General features: G+C 42.8%; 1 protein-coding gene across 1 annotated transcript in view; it reads left to right on the top strand.

Annotated features, from left to right (window-relative positions):
- The window catches only part of zfpm2a (zinc finger protein, FOG family member 2a), a 116,311-nt gene that overhangs the window by 71,542 nt on the left and 24,195 nt on the right, over positions 1-20,574 (top strand). Inside the window, exon 5 of the mRNA XM_030750874.1 lies at positions 1,503-1,614. Coding sequence (XP_030606734.1) covers positions 1,503-1,614 — 112 coding nt within the window. The remainder of the gene's footprint in view (positions 1-1,502; positions 1,615-20,574) is intronic.

Below are 20,574 nucleotides of genomic sequence, written 5' to 3'. Positions count from 1 at the left end.
AATCTGTCTTTATTTAGTATCTGTATTTGTTTTTACCATTTTGCAGACAAGATCCAAACAGATTCCTATCAGCTCTCTGAGATGTATTTGCTATTTGTAAATAATGCTCTCTAAAAAAAAATAATAAAATAAATAAAAATCTATGTCCTCCAGCCTCTGAGTAGATGAGTTCATGGAAAGAGAAATGGGCGGGTGGAGGAGGAGGAGGAGGAAGAGGAGGAGGGGGCATGCAGACACACTGCCGGAGCACAGTGCTCATCTCTTGTGCATATCTGTGCCAATTCAGACCTTTAACATGCTCAAGTGACATTTGCATTTATCCTTGAAGGTTGTTGCCTTTTGCGGGGGAGAAATAAGTGAAAAGTACAGGAGAGGACTGGTATTTTGCTTTTGCATTAGGCAGATGGACAGTGTCCTGTCACTGGCTGCCTCAGATGGGAAAAGAAATGAAGTGTCGAGATTGCGGCCCAACCTATTTTCTCTTAGCTAAACTATTTCTGTAGGATCCTAATGAAGGGGAGGCCCCGGGGTTCAAAGGAAATGGCCTTAAAATAGTGACATTTTGCCTTTGAGTAATAGGCTACTGTACCCAGCTGCCTAAGATGTTGCAACGCCCCCTCCCCACCCCCCACCCCCCAAAACCTCCCACCCCCTCCACAACATGCACACAGCACCGCCAACGCATCATTTTACAAGAAGCAAAAGAAAAAGAACACCAGCATGCAATAAAACAGACTAGGAGATCATATGAGGATGAATAGAGCAAGCGAATCTGGTGACAGTGCACCATGTGAATCTATTATAGAGGATGTAGCTCTCTATCTCACTGTTTTATTTTTTTTCTTCTTTCAGTGGAATAAAACCCCGTGTTTGACCTCTGACCAAGAAGAAAAACGACCTCATACATTCAGAATAATTTTCCGGCATATTATAAAAACTCTAACCTCAATCGGCCTTTGAAATGGATACTGATTCTTTAAATTCTTCCCTGCTTGTTTCAGGAAATAGTGAGATCCCGGTGATAGCGAGGCACAATGCGCCCAAAGTTCACCGCCGAACACTTGCTTCCTTCTCTCTGAAAGTCACCATCCTTTTTTCTTTTTTTTCCTTCCTTTTTTTTATGATTCCCAGACACCTGAGATGTTCCTCTTAATCTGATCTGATTCTGGATCTCTGGCTTGAATCCTGGATGATAATTCCTCCTTTTAGATACAGTGGTGACTCTTGCACCCATTTGTCATCACCCCAAGCACTGCATTTGTTGGCCATCTCACACACACACACACACACATACATAAAACCTGGCCTGATTTTCAAATTTTCTCAGCAATGTACAAAAAAAATAGGATTGGGCTGGACTTGAGTTGCACGCTGTATAGTTTCTGAAATTGCCTCTTTATGGCCATTCAGAGCAGCGGAAGAGCGTAACTCAGAGGTTATTAATGTTTCTTTAATCACCAAAATAAGCAAATGATTAGTGTTTGTTATCTGTCCTCAACCAGAAGACGAAGAGCACGGTCCCGGTGGTGCTGAGCGCCGGCCCCAGGTGGCTGCTGGATGTGACTTGGCAGGGAGCGGAAGACAACAAAAACAACTGTGTGGTGTACAGCAAAGGTAAGCAAGCCGCACCAGCATCCTGTTATCTCTCTGCAGCGCAACACACCACGCCACGGTCCTCCATCCACTCCTCCTCTGCCTCTCTCTCTCTCTGTCATTCTTTTACTTTTTCTCTTCTCTTTCTTTCTCTTCTCACTCCTCAAAGTCACAAACAAGCACAAATAATTACATCTGCACAGCTACAAGGACACACAAAAAGACACGCAAGCTCCCACTCTCACTGCATATCTGTTTTTCTCATCCAAAGAGTAATTTCTATCTCGAAAACTCTGATTGGGAACTGAGAAACATCACTTGACACACAAAGTTAATGGTCTTTAGATTTCACAAGGTAATTAATGCCTTTTTTTCCCACTCTTTTATACTAAGCGAATCCCTATCTCAGGGTAGATAGCGAGGAAACCACGAGTGGAGATGTGTTTGCCACTTTGCTTCATTTGTTCTCTGACTAATTCAGCTTTAATAAATCAGCTGCATTCATACAACCCCAATGGGAAGTGGATTTATGTAAATATGTAGGGTGGAACGAAAACACCACTATCTGTCAGAAAATCCATGTTATTTACACGAAAGTGATCCAAAACGCACAAAAAAAAAAAAAAAAAAAAAAAAGCTAAAATGACCCCACTGTCACAACGATAAACTCCTCAATCCGCTGCGTTTTGTCCGGCAAACCCTCATTAAAGGAGCCCCGACGCGGATCTGCGGAGAGCTCGGTTTGCTGCAGATTGTGTGAGAAGATGCTCACACTGTATACAGCACTGACACTAAAGTCTGGAGCTTCACTTCTCATGAAAGCGCACGGCTTCTGCAGCTATAATTGGGTCTTGACGGGTGTTAACCAAAGAGACACAGCAAAATAAATACGTAAATAAAGATGTGTTTTGGCTTCTAAAGGGGGTGAGGGGGGAAAGGGGCTCTATTTATCACTTTTCAAAAATGATTACCCCGTGACAATACCCCCAAAGCTGAAATGGAGCTTCTTCTCCCTCAAAGTGAATAAGTGGCAGGAGTGGGATTTGCAACCCGGATTTTCGGTCTCCCAATTCTCATCTACTAATCACTAGACTGCACTGGGGAGTTATCCTCTTAACCGGCTACTTAACTTTGTGCTCTTTATCACCAAATCATTAAAGTTTTGATAAGCTGTTAAAGAAGATTATGCACTTCTTTAAAATCTTCTAATCTTTTTGCTCACAGAGTGACTGTATGAAACAAAAAAAAAAAAAGGGGGCAATAACAGGATTTCTCACTTTTTTTTTCTCCCTCTGCCACTCTTCATACATGTATCCTGGAGATAGCATCACATACAGCATCATCACCTCAGCTGGGAGCGCCTTTGTTTGTCGCTTCCAACTTGACCTTATTAAATTAAACACAATAACATCTCCAGACGACCCCTTGTGTAAGTTGTTCTGTGTTCTGCTGTATAAGTTCATTACTCTAAATCCTCCACAAGCATCAGCACATGCTTGCCACTGATAATAAATGATAATAGAGGGAATGTTGAATACACAGAATTAATTCGGTTCTCAGAGTTAAATATCTCTTGTCACCTCAGAGAATCAGTAAGTCAATTACTTAGTTGGAAACAATTTTCTTTGTTCGTTTCTTTAAACAATATTAGTAATACCGCTATTGTTTTGTCACGAGTCACCTCTTATGAACATGTTCGACTTTGAAACGAATCCTTAATAAATTTCAAAGATTCTGATATCACTGTGATCCCGAAATTCAGCCAGCGTTATTCCACGCTCGGCTCAAACTGCTCTGTAGCAACTTTACCAAAGAGCATCGCATAAATCGGCCGGGTGTCCGTTTCTCTCGGTTTTTCTCTTGCAAAAAAATTGTTCCACATTTTGCTCCTGGCAACCCCCCCCCCCTCCACGTGGACTTGGAGTAAGTTCAGAAAGTGGTGAAGCGTTTGATGCCGTGCAGCCATTTGACTCTCGCGTCCAGACTGTGACTCGATTTATGCTGCTCATTCTTCTTCATGGCCTTCTTTTAAATATTCCAATCTGCATGTGTGTGCACCCTCTGGAGGTGACATTGAAATGGAGTGCCGGCGTGCTGAAAATGTCAAATCTTTGTCAAATTCAATATTGAATTTGGTCTTTTTCGCTGTCGTTTTTGAAGCTGTGCTGGAATTGTGTTTATCACATCAACACTAGTGTGGACCGACTAAAAGGGAAAAGGCTTCTCGGAGTCCAGCAGGAACTTTCTTCCCACCTTGAAAAGCTGAGGCCCAGATTGTTTATATCTTCACCCCTGTGCTGTTTCCCCTCTGTCGGCTGCTTCATTGCTCCCTGAGATGCGTTATTTATGGAAAACAGTGAATATCTCAATACACAGTATGCTTGCAGAATATGCTTTGGCTCACGTTTCACTGGTCTCGGCTTTCTTTATGGCTGCATGCAAAGATAGTAGCAGTTCACTTTGGATGCTTGCCAGTGTGAATCTATGGGGGAGTATCTCTAAGTAAGGGCTGGTGATTGGTTTGAGTGGCTGTAGCTTAGTGTTGGACGTTCTGTCCTATGATTTCTGCATTACATTTTGTACAAATGCTCATCCTCTGTCCCTGAAACTTGTCAGGAAGTGGGGGGAAATATGTGCAGAGAAAACCGGATTCAGCAAAATGATTCCTCTGAGAGTTGTAGCCCTGCAATGTGTTATGTATAATACATGCACTGGAGTGTGTAACAAGCAGCAGGATGGCATAGTCAGGTCCCCCCAACAGGGCGCCCCTGGTCATCAGCACCAAGGAACATTTACCTTATAATGTCAAATATAAAAAATTCCTACCCAATTTTTGAGATCCCGCAATTCTTGTAGCTAGCAATGATGTTTTCCCTGGCTTCTGTTTGCATGCCTCTATCATTTAATCCAGATGAGCAGAAAAACATGAATATTTTTTTTTTTAAAAAGAACTCAAAGACCATGAGTAATATTTGAGTCATTTAAATGTCTCCAATTAGGATTCACAGAGCCATTTCATGAATATAAATTCTTCTTAGAATTCCGTTTCTCAAAATGAGAGGCAGCAAGAGCCCTGAAGTGGAAGCAGGAAAAGTGCAATATCTGTTTTTCCCAGGCTGTCAGCATGGCCCTGTTTGTTTTACATTAAACTCCCAGGAAGAGCCTTAGCAGCCAGCCATTACTAAAACTCTCAATTCTACCACTGCGCTAACTCATTATCGAGAAATCCACCTGGAACTCCCACAATGCTCTCCTCCACACTCCGACAGCTTCTTTGAACCGCTGAAGTTATAGAAACAGGCTGCAAGTCTGCAGAGTAATTATATGTTACAGTAATGCTGGAGAATGAGGAGACAGAGCAAATGACAGACAGGAGAGGGGTGGGGGTGGGGGGTGTTCTTTACAGATAACAGATTGATAAACAATGCAGCTGCAAAGCAGGAGAGATTTAAGAGAGAAAACCCAATTCAGACACATTTTGATTTCTTTTCATCTAATATCTCTCCGCTGAATATGTTACCGATGGAGTTCAGATGTTGCAAACCTGCCCGATTGTGGATTTCAGCAGCTGTTCAGAGAGCCGGTGTGACCAGTGGTGCGCCTGTGCTGTTGAGCAGCTTTCTTAACGATCGATGCTGTGCCATATTTTTCTTTTTTTGGGATCAAGTCCTTCTGAATGAGCAGCGCATTTAGTCACCTCTCAAAAGTTTTTGACCTCTCTGCCCTCAGCTGCATTCCCACTGGTTAAGAAAACATTCCATAAATATATTCAAATGTTTTTTTTTTTTTAATCATACTGTGTTCACATTATGTAGCGATCTCTCCTCTGCTGCAGGGCGTACACATGAAATCAGACACAGTCACATCTGAGCTTAGAGTGGAATAAAAACTTGAGATTTTTTAGGGGTACAGTGCGATGCACGATTCAGTTCATCCTCCGATTGAACCTTCATTGTGCTCACACCTGATATCTCAGCCCACTGAAACTATACACACTCAGTGTGACCACATTATGGGGTATTATTCAGAGGTCACCTAAACTTTTCAAATGTAAGCCTCTTAAGCCAGACCACATTCAGATACAGCATGTCCAATAAGTCTCCAGAGCAACTTAGCCCATTGTTCGTGGAGAAAATGACCAGTGTAGCTGGGCCGTTTTACATAAGCTCGGACGGCGCAGAATTAGCTAACTCGCTGTGTCTTTGTATTCATCCAGATTCTCCAAGTTCTCACAATCACATCCTTTTTATGCCCTCATTTGCTCTTTCCACTGATCCAGAGCAGTAGACCGCTGAGGCATATGGTGAACTTGCATGAGCTGCCAGGACAGATGTAGCATCTATCAGACTCTTAAAAAAATCCTGTGCAAAGACATTTCAATCTTGCGCCCCCCCCCCCATCCTGTAAAATCAAAGTGTCAAACTGCACTGTTTGGTTGGTGCGCTGGGCCCTGGCAGCAGCATGCAGTATGAAACGGTGAGAGGAGAGGACTCTTACAGTTCAAATTTTAATTGTTCATTTCAACCCTCCTATTTTAAAATGACTGCAGCGAATAGAAGGTGCGAGGGTTATTATCTGTTATCTAGGAACATAGCGAAATAGTGTGACTGAATAATAACTAAACAACTGACACAATGTAAAAATTTCATTATCAGTGTATTAAAACAAAATTGTACCCTAAAGGAGTCCCCACCAGAGCTCGGAGCAGCCGACTAATTATGTTTAATTAAAAGACAACAGAGATCAACAGAATCGTTTTCATTAGGAAATTATTAATGATTCCACTGCAACAATAATTGATTGCACTGAGCCACGCGATAACTCGGTACGGTCAGGCTGGAGCGAGCCGGGTGGAGAGGAGCTGCTGGTTTAGGCACATGGCAGCTCTTAAGTAGCGTCCACAGTAGGTTTTTTTTTTTCATGAGAAGTTATAAAGTGGGTTTTATGAACTGGATAGGAAGAAGAGGAGGTGTGTGTATGTGTGTGTGTGTAGTGGGTTAAGGAGTGCAAAATCCAAATCACACAGCAATCTGAGAGGACTCAGCATCCTACACCTGCATTTAGGAGGCATTCATGCACATGTCATAGCACATGACTAAGATGGGAACACGCGCTCTTATTATTTTCTCTCGTCTCATTCTCTACAAACACATTCAAGGGACAGATTCAAGAGGGCGTTTTCTCTGTGTTTTTTTTGTTTCCTGTCTCGATCGTAAGCATATAAACTACACGCACGCACGCACGCACACACACACACACGGGCACTTCCCACTGCTGCTCCATTCAGAGCCACGTGAAAGACGTCAGCTCCAGACGCTTCCTCCGACAGCCTTTTATGTGCATTGTTCTCCCACCGCGCAGGCAGTTTCCCCGTGCTAGACAGCATAGCACAAGCACCAGACAACACACTCTGCTACAGCATGCACATTCACTACAAAACACACACACGCGCACACACGCAGAGACCAAACGCCATTACCGAAAATTCGCATAATGGCTGCTGACACATATATGTCCATCTGCATTCAGCGCAGACTAAGCCTTGAGACAAAAACAACAATGAGGGGAGAAAATGTAAAAGAAGTGATGGGCACTGATGAGGGGCAAGATTGTTCTCTTCATACATTCGCCATTTAACATTTTGTCGCTGTAGTCCCTGCGCATTTTTGTCTATGTATGCTTGTGTTTTTTTGTTTTGTGTGTGTGTGTGTGTGTGTGTGTGTGTGTGTGTGTGTGTGTGTGTGTGTGTGTGTGTGTGTGTGCCTGCGTGAGAGTTTAGCCAGTCGCCCTTGTATCAATGCCACGGAGGGTGTCAGGCTAATGAGCGTGGGCTGTCCTTAGAGCAGGAGGGTTTGGGTTGTGCCATTCACTCTGCATATTTAAATGCCTTGTAGAGCTTAAGTAGGCCCACTTTTCCATGTCAGGGCAGCGTTCAATCCTGCTGCGACCATTAATTATGATACCATTGTGCTCCAGTGTGGCTAATAAGAGTGATGTATTGCACCCTCGTGGCATTATAATCATCTGAGTGAAGTACCTGGACTACACCGAGCTCGCTTTAAGCACCACGCTTTAAAAAAAAAAAATAGTAAGTGAAGAGAAAGCCTCTTCTTCCCTCCTCTCAGTCTCATCTGCTGGCTACATTGGCTAGTGCTGCTGCATGAGAGCGTGTCACAGGTTTAACTTCTGTATAATTGTATAATCAATGAAAAGAAATGCTTGGGTATTGATCATGCAGGAAGGATCGCGCAGGATTGTGTGTCTGGGGCGGAAGGCACGCACACACATGCAATCATCTGTGCTCAAAATAATGCAAGTACAAGCAGCAAAAGAACACACGAGTCATTATTTTGGATTTTATTTTTTTCCTCCTTTGTCATCCCCCTGCCTATCAGAGTAGCATGTTATTTGACTTATCTGCAGTGCTTTCGCAGATGTCTTTGCACACAGAACTAGTTAAGTGGATATTAAGGAGCTGCTTCTTAGTATTTGGAGCATGTCTCCTCAGTATTGAATGTGTTCAATACAGATGGGGAAAAAGATCCCATTTTATTACATTAATCACTGCAAGCTAATGTGATTATATGTACTTTATATTTCCCTGCTTAACTTCCCTCCCTTAACGGCATAATCAATGACCGTTTTTATATTCATTGAAAAATTCTGCAGATATGAAAATAAGCCTCTGTGAGTTTTTTTTTTTTCTTTTTAATCTACTGCGGGATCTTGAGTCAGTAATTAAAGAGTCCATTCTGTGTGTCTTCTAAAAGCCCTTAGCCTGCTTTTAGGCCTGGGCATGATCCAGCCCGCCGCCTCCATCTCTGCTGTGGTAAGTAGGTGTGAAAAGCATTGTCAGTGTGCTTCAGGATAAAACCCTGCTGTTGGATGCCATTGGTCAGAGTCAAACCCCCACCACCACCCCCCAAACACACACGCACTCACACACACACTTCTTCTCATCCTGCTCCTGGACCCTGTGTGTGTGTGTGTGTGTGTGTGTGTGTGTGTGTGCGTGTGTGTGTGTGTGTGTGTGTGTGTGTGTGTGTGTGTGTGTGTGTGTGTGTGTGTGTGTGTGTGGATAATCAGAGACAAAAGCTGAGAGCTGGAGTGAGGGGCCTTTCTGCTCCTCCACACAGTTTCTTCTTCTTCTTTTTTTTTTTTTTGAGATGAGGAGAGGGGGTTATTTCATCAGACTTAAGGGGGGTCATATTGTGTGTGTGTGTGTGTGTGTGTGTGTGTGTGTGTGTGTGTGTGTGTGTGTGTGTGTGTGTGAGAGAGAGAGAGCGAGATGGAGGGACAGAGATAGAGGAATCACTTGGGTGGAAGGGTGTTCAGATCGTCAGTCAGCGTGATGGAAAGCCACCTGGTTAAAGTCTCTCTGAGGGTTGACACAGGACTGCAGTGAGTGGAACTAAACAAGTGAAACTGAGTCAGGGTGAAACTCTGAAGTAGCGAGGGAGAGAGGAGATGATCATACTATGAAAAAAAAAAAGCCCACAGAGAAGGGAAAAGGGACATGACAGTGAAAGAAAAATAGTGATGTATTATTGGGAGGAAGAAAAAAAAAAGCGTGCAACACTGACTGGTACAGTGATACAGCTAGCGTAGAAAATAGAGTTAAAAAAGAAATTCATTCAAGCTATAAGGCCTAGTGTTGCAGGAGCCATTTTTCCTTTGATAATGTATACCCCTGCAAATCAATTTTTAGGTTGGGCAAAACATAATCAGATTTTCTCTGAAGAAATAGCTCGAGACATTACAAAATTGTTTTGTGGGGTCGCCACTGTGTTCATGCAGGAGAACTCTGTGATAACCTTTGTACATACCTTTGCAGCTAATCCATTTTATTGATTGCACATCCACCTGCTTGGGAAAAAAAAAAAAAAAAACATGGTCCCGTAGTCTTTAGAGTAGCGTATCAGTGCAATATCATAGTTTTCTTTTCTCATTCCAGCACACGGAGGAATACAACTGCAAGGGTCCTGTAGCATTAGGACCTTATCTGTGGGTTGTTTTATCATGCAATCTGGTCAAGCTAAAAGTCCAATGCCATGGGTAAGGACATAGGGATGCATAAGGTGGGTTCAAAAATGAGCTGTGTAGGTTTGGCATCAGCAGTCTGTTGATATCATGCTTGATCATCTTGTCTGAAAAAAGTAGGATTAAAAAACATTTGATATTTATTTGCCAATCAGGGTCGGGTTTGGCGATCAAGTACAGTTCAGTGGGAGAGTCTCTGAGGTCAAAGAACCCTAAAACATGTTTGCCAAAGGAGACTAAACTATAGTAACACAAGCTCGGGCTACTCAAGCAAAACGTTCACTACCACATGCATTTCCAAACCTTAACTGATCAGTTTTAGTTGTCTTTAGCTGTCAGACCTTAACCAGATAAGAAATTGCTCTTGCTCTATAACATTATGTCCAGTGCAGAACTGCAGAATTGTCCAGTATGAAAAGAATTCCTAGCTGCTGTGATGGCTCTAGATTATTCAAAAAAATCACATTAGCATCTTCCTTTTATTAGTTATAGTTATAGTTAGCATTGTGGTTTTTACATTTTTAAGGCTGCTATACCCATTTCTTCAACTTGACAGTGATACTGGCCACTTATGACTAAAACCCCACCTCCTCTAGGTTGCTTTAGTACCTGAGCTCTACTGACCTCTGCCTGTCGGCACAGGGTGACAGAGATGGGTGCCCCTGTTCCTCGTGTATGTGTGTAAAAAGAGAGAAAGAGTGGACAGAGAGGCGAGTGAGCAGACAGCCATGCTGTAGGTACAGTAGTGTAGAGGACTAGACATCAGTGTCGTCCAGGTCAGACAGGGCCATCCATTCTCTAAGCCCTAGGGAAGAGAGAAAGGGAGAAAGAGGAAAAAAAAAAAGGAGAGAGAGTGGAAGAGAAAGGCATGGGTGTGTGCGTGAGGAAAAAGAGAGATTGGGGGGGGGGCACTGATGCACTGTTTCTCTTAACTCTGTCAAAGCCACTCCATTGTGCTCCCCCATGCAGTGAGTGGAAACCAATCTGTCATCGCTCCACTAGCCAGCATACTAGAAGAGGGCTAGACTGCTGGAAACACAAGTCTATTCAATGTGAAATGTAACTGGAATCTGAGCCCATGGATAGCTGGATGGAGGAGAAAAAAAAAAAGAAGCAATGTAAGATTTTTTTTTTTTTTTTTTTTTGAACCCCGCTCTCCCACACACTGTGAAATGGAAGACGTGAGTACAGTACTTGGGTCTATGCGAGATAGGTTTGAGTCTCATATCTTTGCCTTTTTTCACGGAGAGGTGATTGACATGTTTTGTTGATGGAACTCTATCCAAACCTTGTGCGGTTTGCATAGGCATGAAGGGCTCAGTTAAAACCTCCTCGTGCAATATCACCCAGCAGAGTTGGCCTCCTTTGTTTAAAGATTTGATTTTTTTTTCCTGGCATTGACAATGTTTAGACAGACACAGTCACAGAGGGGTGACTGAGTAGCATGAGACAAAGTCTTCAAGTGGAGCTGTGAAGATGTCTTCCTCACACCTGTCACCTATAGAAACTCACCATCAACGTGACCACCTCTCCTGATGCCCTGAGCTCACTAAGCCTGCATACCGTTGAATAGCTGCTGCTAATGCTATGTTCCAATGCCATTGGGAGTCACTGCTTCCCTACTCCTTACGGGAATCCCCCTTGCGCCATTTTCCCTGTAATCTCCCCACTCTTCTCTGTTATGGGGTGGCTCGCCCGCTGCTCCCGCCACTATTTCCCAGCCCCTCTTCTTCATACAGCCAGCACCTCCACCATTTTAATCCCTTTGACCCAAACCTTGTGTGTTTCCCTGTATCAACAGCTCCTGGAGATTACATCCTGCCTGCCTCCTCACCGCTGTGTGCTTCAGTCACTGGGGCTGTAGCTGGCTAGTGCATGCTAGGGTCTTAGTCAGACACTGCTGGGTGTGATAGCCACTGTGGCTAGTTAGCTTGGTCAGGGTCATAGCCAGAGTACAAGCAGCAGAGGCTTAGAGAATTAACGGGAGCTTCTGGCTTCAGAAGAAAGTTTGTTTCAGATCTTGGGCAGTTTGAGTAAACGAATGAGAATATTGTTTATTTAGTTACTCCTGCAGTTTGTCCTCGAGCAAGGCGAAGTATAAGTTCTTCAGCTGCTTGGAATAAATTGGAGCTGAACTGCAGCGACCCCCATCACCAGACATGAATAGTGATAATGTGTGATTCTCCCACACCACAGAACGCATGCAGGGACATCTGGATTTGTTTATTTATTTATTTTGGCATTAATTAAGTATTAATGATTGCATTACATTTGATATGAAAAATTTTAATATATTTTTGCTTTTAACAAGCCGGCAGAAACCTACCGATGATAAACCCTTAACAAGGAGAGAGGATGGAAGCACGCTGATGAAGTTTACAGTCTGTATTCATGGAATCATCTTTAGGAAGTTTTTCAGAGATCAGTCTATAAAGCAATGGTTCTCAAACTTCTTTTTTTTGGGAGGGGGGGGGCATTCCCCACTTCAAAAGCAGTTATTAACAATAAAAAATGATCCTAGGTGAACTTTAGTGAAATATAGTTAAGCACTAGCATTTTTGGTTTGTTTGTTTATTTCCCTCCTCCCCCCAAAAAAGTCATGTTGATTCAACTTAGTTCCAATCCAACCTGATGGCTCATGAGTAGGCTGGCCCTGAGTAGCTCTGGGTGGGGCCGGCCTCACAGTTTGAGAATTGCTGCTATAAAGGGACACGAGTGTGCTGGTTTGTCATCATATGGAAACCTAAAATAAGTGACAAGCACTGCACTGCATTGTTTGAGCCATTGCTACTAAATAAAGTCCAAAGGATGATGCTGATTACATAATGAATAGGGAATGAGGGTCCAAGAGGTTAAAGGAGTTCTATCTGAGTACAGCCTGTCGGGATCCTGCTCTGTTTCCTCTGCATAGCCTGTCAGAAAAGCGAAGCAGCTGTCAGGAGAGTCGGAGCCAGTTCTGTCGTTACAGTACGCTGACGAGCAGCCAGTGCTCACTGAGGGCCCCTCCTCTTTCATGTAGTGTTTCTGGTAATGGGTTAGCGCTTTATTGATGTGAACTTATGTGATCATTGCACAAAGAGCTACCATTTCTGTCTCTCTCCCTCCTGCTCAGTTTTCCTGTGGGCCACATTAAATCAAGCTTCCGACCCAGACTCTAGTTAAATTAAACCCTATCAGCATGTTGCCCTCTCATATCGGAGAACAGGCCTTTATATAGACGGCCTGTAAATGGTGATTAGTGAGTGTTTTGATTAAAATTCAACCACATGCGTGATACTCTTCTCTCCCTCCCGCCTTCTTTGTGTGCATAAACATACATTAAACACATACGTGAATGCGCGCATACACACAAACCCGCCTCGCCTGCCTCCCTCCCTGTCTCTGTCTGGCCTGTTCTCATGGCTCAGCAGAGTGGAAGGCTGATTTAAGGGCCCTTACAAATGGGAAGGTTGCAAGTGAAGACAAAAACCAGAGACAAATCACACCACAGCAGCCTCAAGGTTTCTACTAAAGCTATTCAACTGGAGGGGGGGAGCGGCAGAACAGTGAAAAATATATACACACTCCATCCTGTCAGAACGCTTTTGGCTTATCTTGAGTGACTGTCAAGGCTGGGAATATCTGGGAATGGACAGAAATATATAAAATTAATAAGCCGCTGGATGTTGTCGGGAGTTATGATGCTTCATAAATCCTAGTTTGATCATGGCGGACAAGGCTTAAACCCACAGCTTCCTAATGCGCACAGCAGTGTTTTGGACTGGATTTTATTCTGTTTTGGAGATAGAAGCCCTTAGCTGGCAAAAGTAAGATTTAACATCTCTCCCCCCCCCCACCCCACCCCTTTCTTTCATGAGTGACAAATATTAAAAAGAAGGCCTGAGGCAAGTTGGCAGCCATTACCACCTTTAATAGAAGGGCACAGGCGTAGCAAGGTGAAACTGGGGCCAAAGGCAGAGAAATGCTATTCAAAGAAAAGCACGAGGAGCAGGAGAAGAGGGAGAAATTGCTACTAACTTATCAGTTGTACTTCCTTTGTTGGGTCAGAGGTCTTGGAGCTTTTGTTTGTTTGTTTGTTTCTTATACTGAAAGGATGGATGCTATCTCTCCTGCCATCCAAGCAGGTCTGCTCCGTCGAGTGCCGCAGGTAATATTTCATGTCAAGAATTAAGCAAGCCTGCCCACCGACTCCTTTCTACAGTTACATGGCTGCTGCATCCATCATCGTCCCCGCTTCCCCTTCAGTGTTGGCTTCTGTGGTGGATTTACTCGAGTACTGTGCCACCATACAGATGCTTATATTTCTGCTACTTAATACTTCTACATCACTAAATGTATTTATTTAGTTAACTTTCCAAATTACATTGCATACAGAACAGATGATGAATTTTGAAAACATTATGTAATGTTAAAATGAAAACAATTACAGTAGTAGCTTAGCTGGTAATCACTCATAAAAAGTGATAGTTTTGACTCATTGTCAAATTTTAATCAATTTTGCATCCATTACATACTCTGAGCTCTGCAGCCTGTTAGATTTAAACGCAGCAGCAGAAGGTTTCATAGAGGTATAATTTTTTCTTTCCATTTACCAGCAGAGTCCACATTATTATCAACAGCTTCATTCACCCTGGGAAAAACCAGTGAGGGACCATCAGGGCCAAGCTGGATCTGGGTTCCTGGGCCCCGAGTCCCTGTCTTTCTTAAATGTAGACATGCCGGACATTTGAAAATTTCAGTTTTTCAAATGATTTGCTCCAGAAATTCCTTTAACATCTGACAAGAAGTGTGATGTGACAGTTTGTGGCTGTTCTTGTTTTAAAGCACAGTGAGCTGAGCCATTCTGATATTTCTGATGTGGAACATTGCTGCAGGGATAAAGAAACTCTGGAAATCAGCTACCCTAACTGCACTTCCACCAGAGTAACCGGGTCTCTGTAAAGATCTGTCGACATTGTTTCGGAAGGTAGAAGTTTCAAGATGTTGAGGAACTTTTTGGTTGTATTAGTTAAACTAGCTTTTTCCCAACACCGTAACAGACCTGAGAGTTCTTTGGCAAAAGTCAGGATCTAGCAGCACAAGAGGATTCACAGTCGATGAAGGGGCTGCGTCGGGATGGGCTTCTGGTGTAAAAATCTGCCAAATCAAAACATGTGGAGCTACCTGCCGTGGTGCCCCTTTGTGAATAAGAGAGCAGCCAAAAGTAGTACTTTCAGTTAGGTAAAGGATCTGAGTACTACTTCGACCACCGGTTGGCTGGTTTGCCTGATCACCTTCTCCTCATGGTGCTTCAGCTGTGTAAATACAAGAGTGGAGGAAGAGACTAATTAGACCGGCATGTCTAATCTCTGGAGCTTCACCTGTCAATAAACATGTTGTCAGTGAAGATGAAGCCTCTTTAAATGAAAGGCTTGGCAGTTTTGATATGTAAAACACATGTCACATCGCTTCAGTCAGTAACACTGCGACGAGACAAGTTGTCAACAAAAGTAAAATGACAACAAAAACATTTTTGCTGGACCAAGTCAGAATAATGACATTCTAAATTAAGACTTGTTGTTCTTCTCCCCCCCCCCACTCTCTTGTTCTATTTGGGAGAGGTCATGCTTTTTGAACACAAGCTGTAGTAAGTAAATTTATTCCACTTGTTTCTTGTAACTGCACAAAAAAGTAATGAGGTGTTGGAGATAAATATATGAAGACAATAAGCCATGCAGTCCTTTTCCTGTAGCTGCTTTTTTGAGTCAATTAGCACATTTCAGAGGCTCTGAAGAATATCGCTGCCTTATGTAGCTTCTCAATATGCAGCATCTGACTTTTATCCAATTACATTATGTGAGGTCTGTGGGCACGCCGGGCACAGTGCACATAATGGAGGATGCCATCTTTGGTGTGATATTCTCCAACACTTTTCCTTTGCATATGCCTATGGCTCTCACTATGAATTATTCAAAGGCTTCGCAGAAGAGAGTGAGCAACTCGGCTCCATAGTAAACAGATTTTCTGCTCGCCATCCTCACAAATCTGAAGTGTAGGACATTGTAAGTACCAAATAATTACACGGCGGCCCCCTTTCCCTTCCTGTCTGAGTTAACCTGGCCTCTGAAATGCATTTGGACTGAATAATAGTTTGTCACTGGTGTAACTTGGAGTTAATTGAAGTTTTGTTGCTCAAGCTCGGTGAGTATAACTGCATGAAACCAATGCATAAAAATGCAAGGTCTGTGGACTTTCCGACTCATCTTCCCGTATAATTCCATGGAAAACAATTGTATTTTTCAGTATTTCTTATCCCATTTTTTCATCTCATCAAACACATTTGGATGAGGAAAAGCCAGCAAAATGTTGCTAGAATATTTGTCCACCCTGCTCTCCCTGTTGACTTATTAAACTATAATACAGATAACAGCTCCAGAGTTTGATTCTGGCTATATATAATCACTTTAGTTCCTTGCTGGCTATTGTGCTCTGAAATAGAAAATATGAATATTACATGGGTCTTAAATCCCTACAAAATTTCTTTTTTTCCAGAACAAGAAAATTGACATATCCATTGCATTACTGCAGCGCCCATCTTTGGCTAATGGAGATTTCACATTATAGAGCTCACATTATAGCACCATGAAATATGCTAAGCATTTAGGAAAAATGAACTTTTTAAATAGTTCGTAGCTGGAAAAAAAAAAAAAAAGTGGTGGGAGGAGGGGTGGGGGTGTTTTATGAGATTTTTTTCTCCCCTCTCTTTTCTCTCTGCTTTGGGGATTTGCCCTGACCTTGAACTGCTCGTATCGTCCAGTGCAGATCTGCGGCGGTGACACATGTCATGTGTTAGAGAGGATTGAGGAGGAAGCAGAGGAGACAAGAGGGAGTGATCTTGGTCTGTAGCCCAGTCGGAGTCAGAGTCCGCCCTTGTGTCAAAGGATGGGCATGTTTGGCCCAAAACACAGACTGCACCTCATCCACTAATCTCAGCACGAAAACACCTTTGGATGGCTGATGGGGGGTGGGGGTGAGCGTGCGCACATGTTGCAATGTCGAAGAACAGTGAGAGGGTTCAAAGCCACCCTTAAATTCTCGGGCTGTGGGGAGGGATGACTATATGGGGGGAGAACAAGAGAAAGACTGAAGGGGAGGGAAGGAGAGACGAGGTGCGTGTCTTCAGATTCTCCTCTTGTAAAGCTGACCTGGCTGAAGCAAAGCCAAGCCTCCCGCTCTGCTTCCCGTTCTGCTTTGTAGGAAACCCTCCGCATTTGCGGCCACGCCGCACTCAGTAAGAAGGCAAAGATGCATCTCATGAAGGAACGACATCTTAAGCATCCACCTCCCCCTGTTTGAATCTCAGGTTTGCAGTCATGTAGTTGAAAGCGCACAAGCACACGTGAATGAAGTTAACACCCATATCGACCCGCAGTGTTTCTTTCTGCCAGCGCAACGCTCGACTGAACGCTCCCTTTTCACCCGAGCAGATTGTACGAAGGTGGCGGAATAATTTGTTATTGACTCACGGGAGGCTCTGAAATCGAGATCAAAAATCGACGCCAAAGATTAACATCTGTATTTAAGAAAGATGGCTAACGTCACACGGTTGACAACTATCGTTATGTCCTGCTTACTTGTGAGAGTATTTACCTTTAATCATCAAAAGGCTGCCTTTTACCTTTTGTTGGGAGGTAATTGATAGACTCAGACCTCGTTTGTATGCAGTGTCTCAAGCAGAGGCTGCGACTTTCAGGGTGTCTGTAAATAAATAAATCATAAAGTTTGTTTTTTCTCTCAAGTCAAAAGAAACCTTTTCTTTGTCTTTGTGTTTTGGCGCCTTTTGCGCCGACATGAGGCTAAAACCCCGAAGACTACAATGTTTAGGAAAGCTCCTAAATAGCGGCTGTGAAGCTAGGTTTGAGCTTTGTCATCACGCTTGAAGAATTTCCTTTTAATGTACTGTAATGTGAAATTCAGTGGGGACAAGTTTAATTGAGTTTTACACAAACCAGTTGGGAGTAGCGCTGGAAGGTAGGTGATGTTGAGGTTTTTAATCTCTGGCTCCGGAGAGGCTTGTTGACGGAGTGGTTCTTTCTCTTTGTGGAGAAAAAAAGAGGAAGCCTAAGAAATGATACATCCATGGATAAAACCAATTGGCAACCCTCAAAGGGACGGGGGGTGATAAGGCAAATCCAGCACTTGTAGAGAAATAAAAGAATCCAACTGTTCATTAAAACGGGAAACAAAACAGGCGATTGAGAAGGAAGGCAGACTGCTCAGTGGAGGAGTGAGTGAAACAGACAAACAGTGCCAGAGATATCAGAGGAAAGGATTGGAAAATAATCAAGGATTTGTGAAGAGAATTAATAAGAAAGATAGGCACAAATAAGCATTTTTCTGACTCTCTGCAAAATTAGGAGGGATGGACTACAATTATCAAACAGGGGAAATGGCATAAGCTACATAGACACCTAATTATAAAGGATAACCTAGATATGAAGGTTGCTGTCTTTTTATTTTACACACTTTGACTGTGAGGCAGCAGGGTCCTTTGTGCTCAGTAAACCAGATAGTCATTGGATAGAAAATATTAAGACACCATTCAGTATAGAAGTATTCTTTTATTCTATGCCAACACTCTGCATTCTCTAACTTGTATATAATCCATTGAGAAAAGGAGGGATTTTAGCCTCACATAAAAGCTTTCCCAACCACTGGAACTGTATTTTAACGCAAATGCTTTTGGGGTGAAAGATAAAGGCCAACGAGCAATCAAAGAATAAATATTGTCAGGGTTGTTATTCTTATTTTTATTTTCATACGTGATTCAGAAAGTGTTACAACACTGGCTTGTGCAGTCAGTGGGTCCAAAAGTCACTGAGGGACCTTTCATAAGATTTCTTTTTTCTTTCTTTTTTTTTGTATTGTACAAATTAAATCAGCCAAAACTTTATAGTGGTTTGGCCTCTCATGTGAAATTCACAGAATGAAACCATTACTGACAGATTTAATATTCAACATCTTTTGAAATATCTCTGGCTGCTTCAGACACAGGTCTCTTTTCAAACAATGCGCTGGGCATTTCTTTGAAAAGCAGGCGGACATCTGTGTGATGTTGCGGCAGGACTGTTTATTTCTGACAGTAATTCACCTCCTTGAGGTTAGTCGACTCTATCACCTGACCCAGCTCTCTGTAATGAGGTTTGGAGTCAGGGACTTAAGGTGATACACACAAAGGGCTAATGAAAGCCTGAAGAGGAGAGGTTGAAGGAAAGGCAAGACAGGAGGAGAGCAGGGGTGAAGGAAATTGGTAGTGAAATAATCAGCACTTCTATGATCGGCCACTGAAACATTCCATTGGTGTTTTGTGTGAAAGAGAGCCATTCATCAACATATCAATAAAAATATGGAGCAGATTATTATTGTGTTTGCTTACCATGGGCCCCCATCGTAAATAATGGGTCTGCCGCTGCTGCCTGTATTAATTAGAATTAGAATGCTGATAATGTGCGTGGTCTTTTATTACAGGAGCTGAATCAATTTTACAGTCTTATTCAGTCCCACAAGGTCACACAAAGTTGCCGGGGCGAGAGATGGCTCCTTGTAAAACCATTCTGCAATCAGAGGCAGGAGAAGCAGGGGAGAGTGACCCAAACTGGTCAGATAAATGTCTCAGTGTCTTCACCTAGCAGCTACCATTAACTTTTTTTTTTTTTTTAACTTTTGGGATGGAGCGTGTGGAAAAACAAAACTCTTTCATCACATTCAGCTGTGCCTAATAAAGTCGAGCTTTCTTTTAGGAGCTGCATTAATCATTTTTTGACCACTCAGGAGTAGAAAAACTGTATATATTTATATAACAACAGTCGAATGCAAAAATCACAAACAGCTAACCTGTTAGCAAATAATTAGCATGTAGTGGAAACTAAAGGAAATTAAAGAGTTAGTTACGAGCCATTTTGGCAGACACTTTGGTGTTAGGGGCTTGTAGTCAACAAGGGTTTCAATCAGGGTAGTTTGTGCTGGGGAAAAAAATGGCTTTAGCTGCTAAATGCTACACTGCGTTCACTAGCTAGATGCTAACTTTGGTGTGTCTGCAGCTTGGTTCTGAACAGGTAGCGAGCCACAGACAAAGACAGATGTACGGATGAACCGAAACGTTAAAGTTTTACGCTGCAGTGTTAAAACAGTGAGCTACAAAAGAAGCTATAAAATGAGAAAGAAACAATATTAAACGGAGCTTTAATCATTATGAGTGACCTCTTTCACATGGTGCCGTCATAGGTTCCACAGTGAATATATAATAGTGATAACTGCAGTTTTAAAGGTATTTGATGACATTTCTGCCTTTTGCTATAATATCCTGCTGTAGCACTGTCAGCGTTACCTATTTCGCTGCCTATTGTTACCTTCATTAACCCCGAGCCGCTCTGTCACATGTTCTCAAAGTGTAAAAACCACACGAGAGATTACAAAGACTGCTTTTTCACCACGGTGGTTCTTGTTGGGTTTGGTTTGCATTTGTTGACAGTTCACATGAGAGAATGTGTTTTTCGGCCAAATGTTGAATCTCAACTTAGTCTAAATTCATAAGGCACCCCACTGGCCTGTTCCTCTGTTTCCCTCATCCTCACGAGTTTGACTGTCAGATGGCCCAACAACAATGGATCTCACCAGCCTATCAGCCAGCTCCTACCTTTATAGCTCGCTGTGTGGCTTTAAAGACTGGATTTAGCATGGCTTGGCAAGGTTCAAACCAACAAACCATGCCACAGATTTAGAAAAAAAAAAAATCTACATATCTGCTCGCCCCATTTTCCCATTTGAAATGCATTGCGTTCAAGTTGCCACACATTAAATTTGTCTCCTCCCACTATGAGTCCAAGACCACAGCGGTTTGTTCCTAATGTGTCTTCTCTGTGAGTCACCTGTTAGAACAAATAAGCCCATAATCTTTACAAC

The sequence above is a fragment of the Archocentrus centrarchus genome, chromosome 16 (assembly GCF_007364275.1).
Source record: "Archocentrus centrarchus isolate MPI-CPG fArcCen1 chromosome 16, fArcCen1, whole genome shotgun sequence".
Classification (NCBI taxonomy): Eukaryota; Metazoa; Chordata; class Actinopteri; order Cichliformes; family Cichlidae; genus Archocentrus; species Archocentrus centrarchus.
This window is presented reverse-complemented; position numbering and strand designations above follow the sequence as displayed.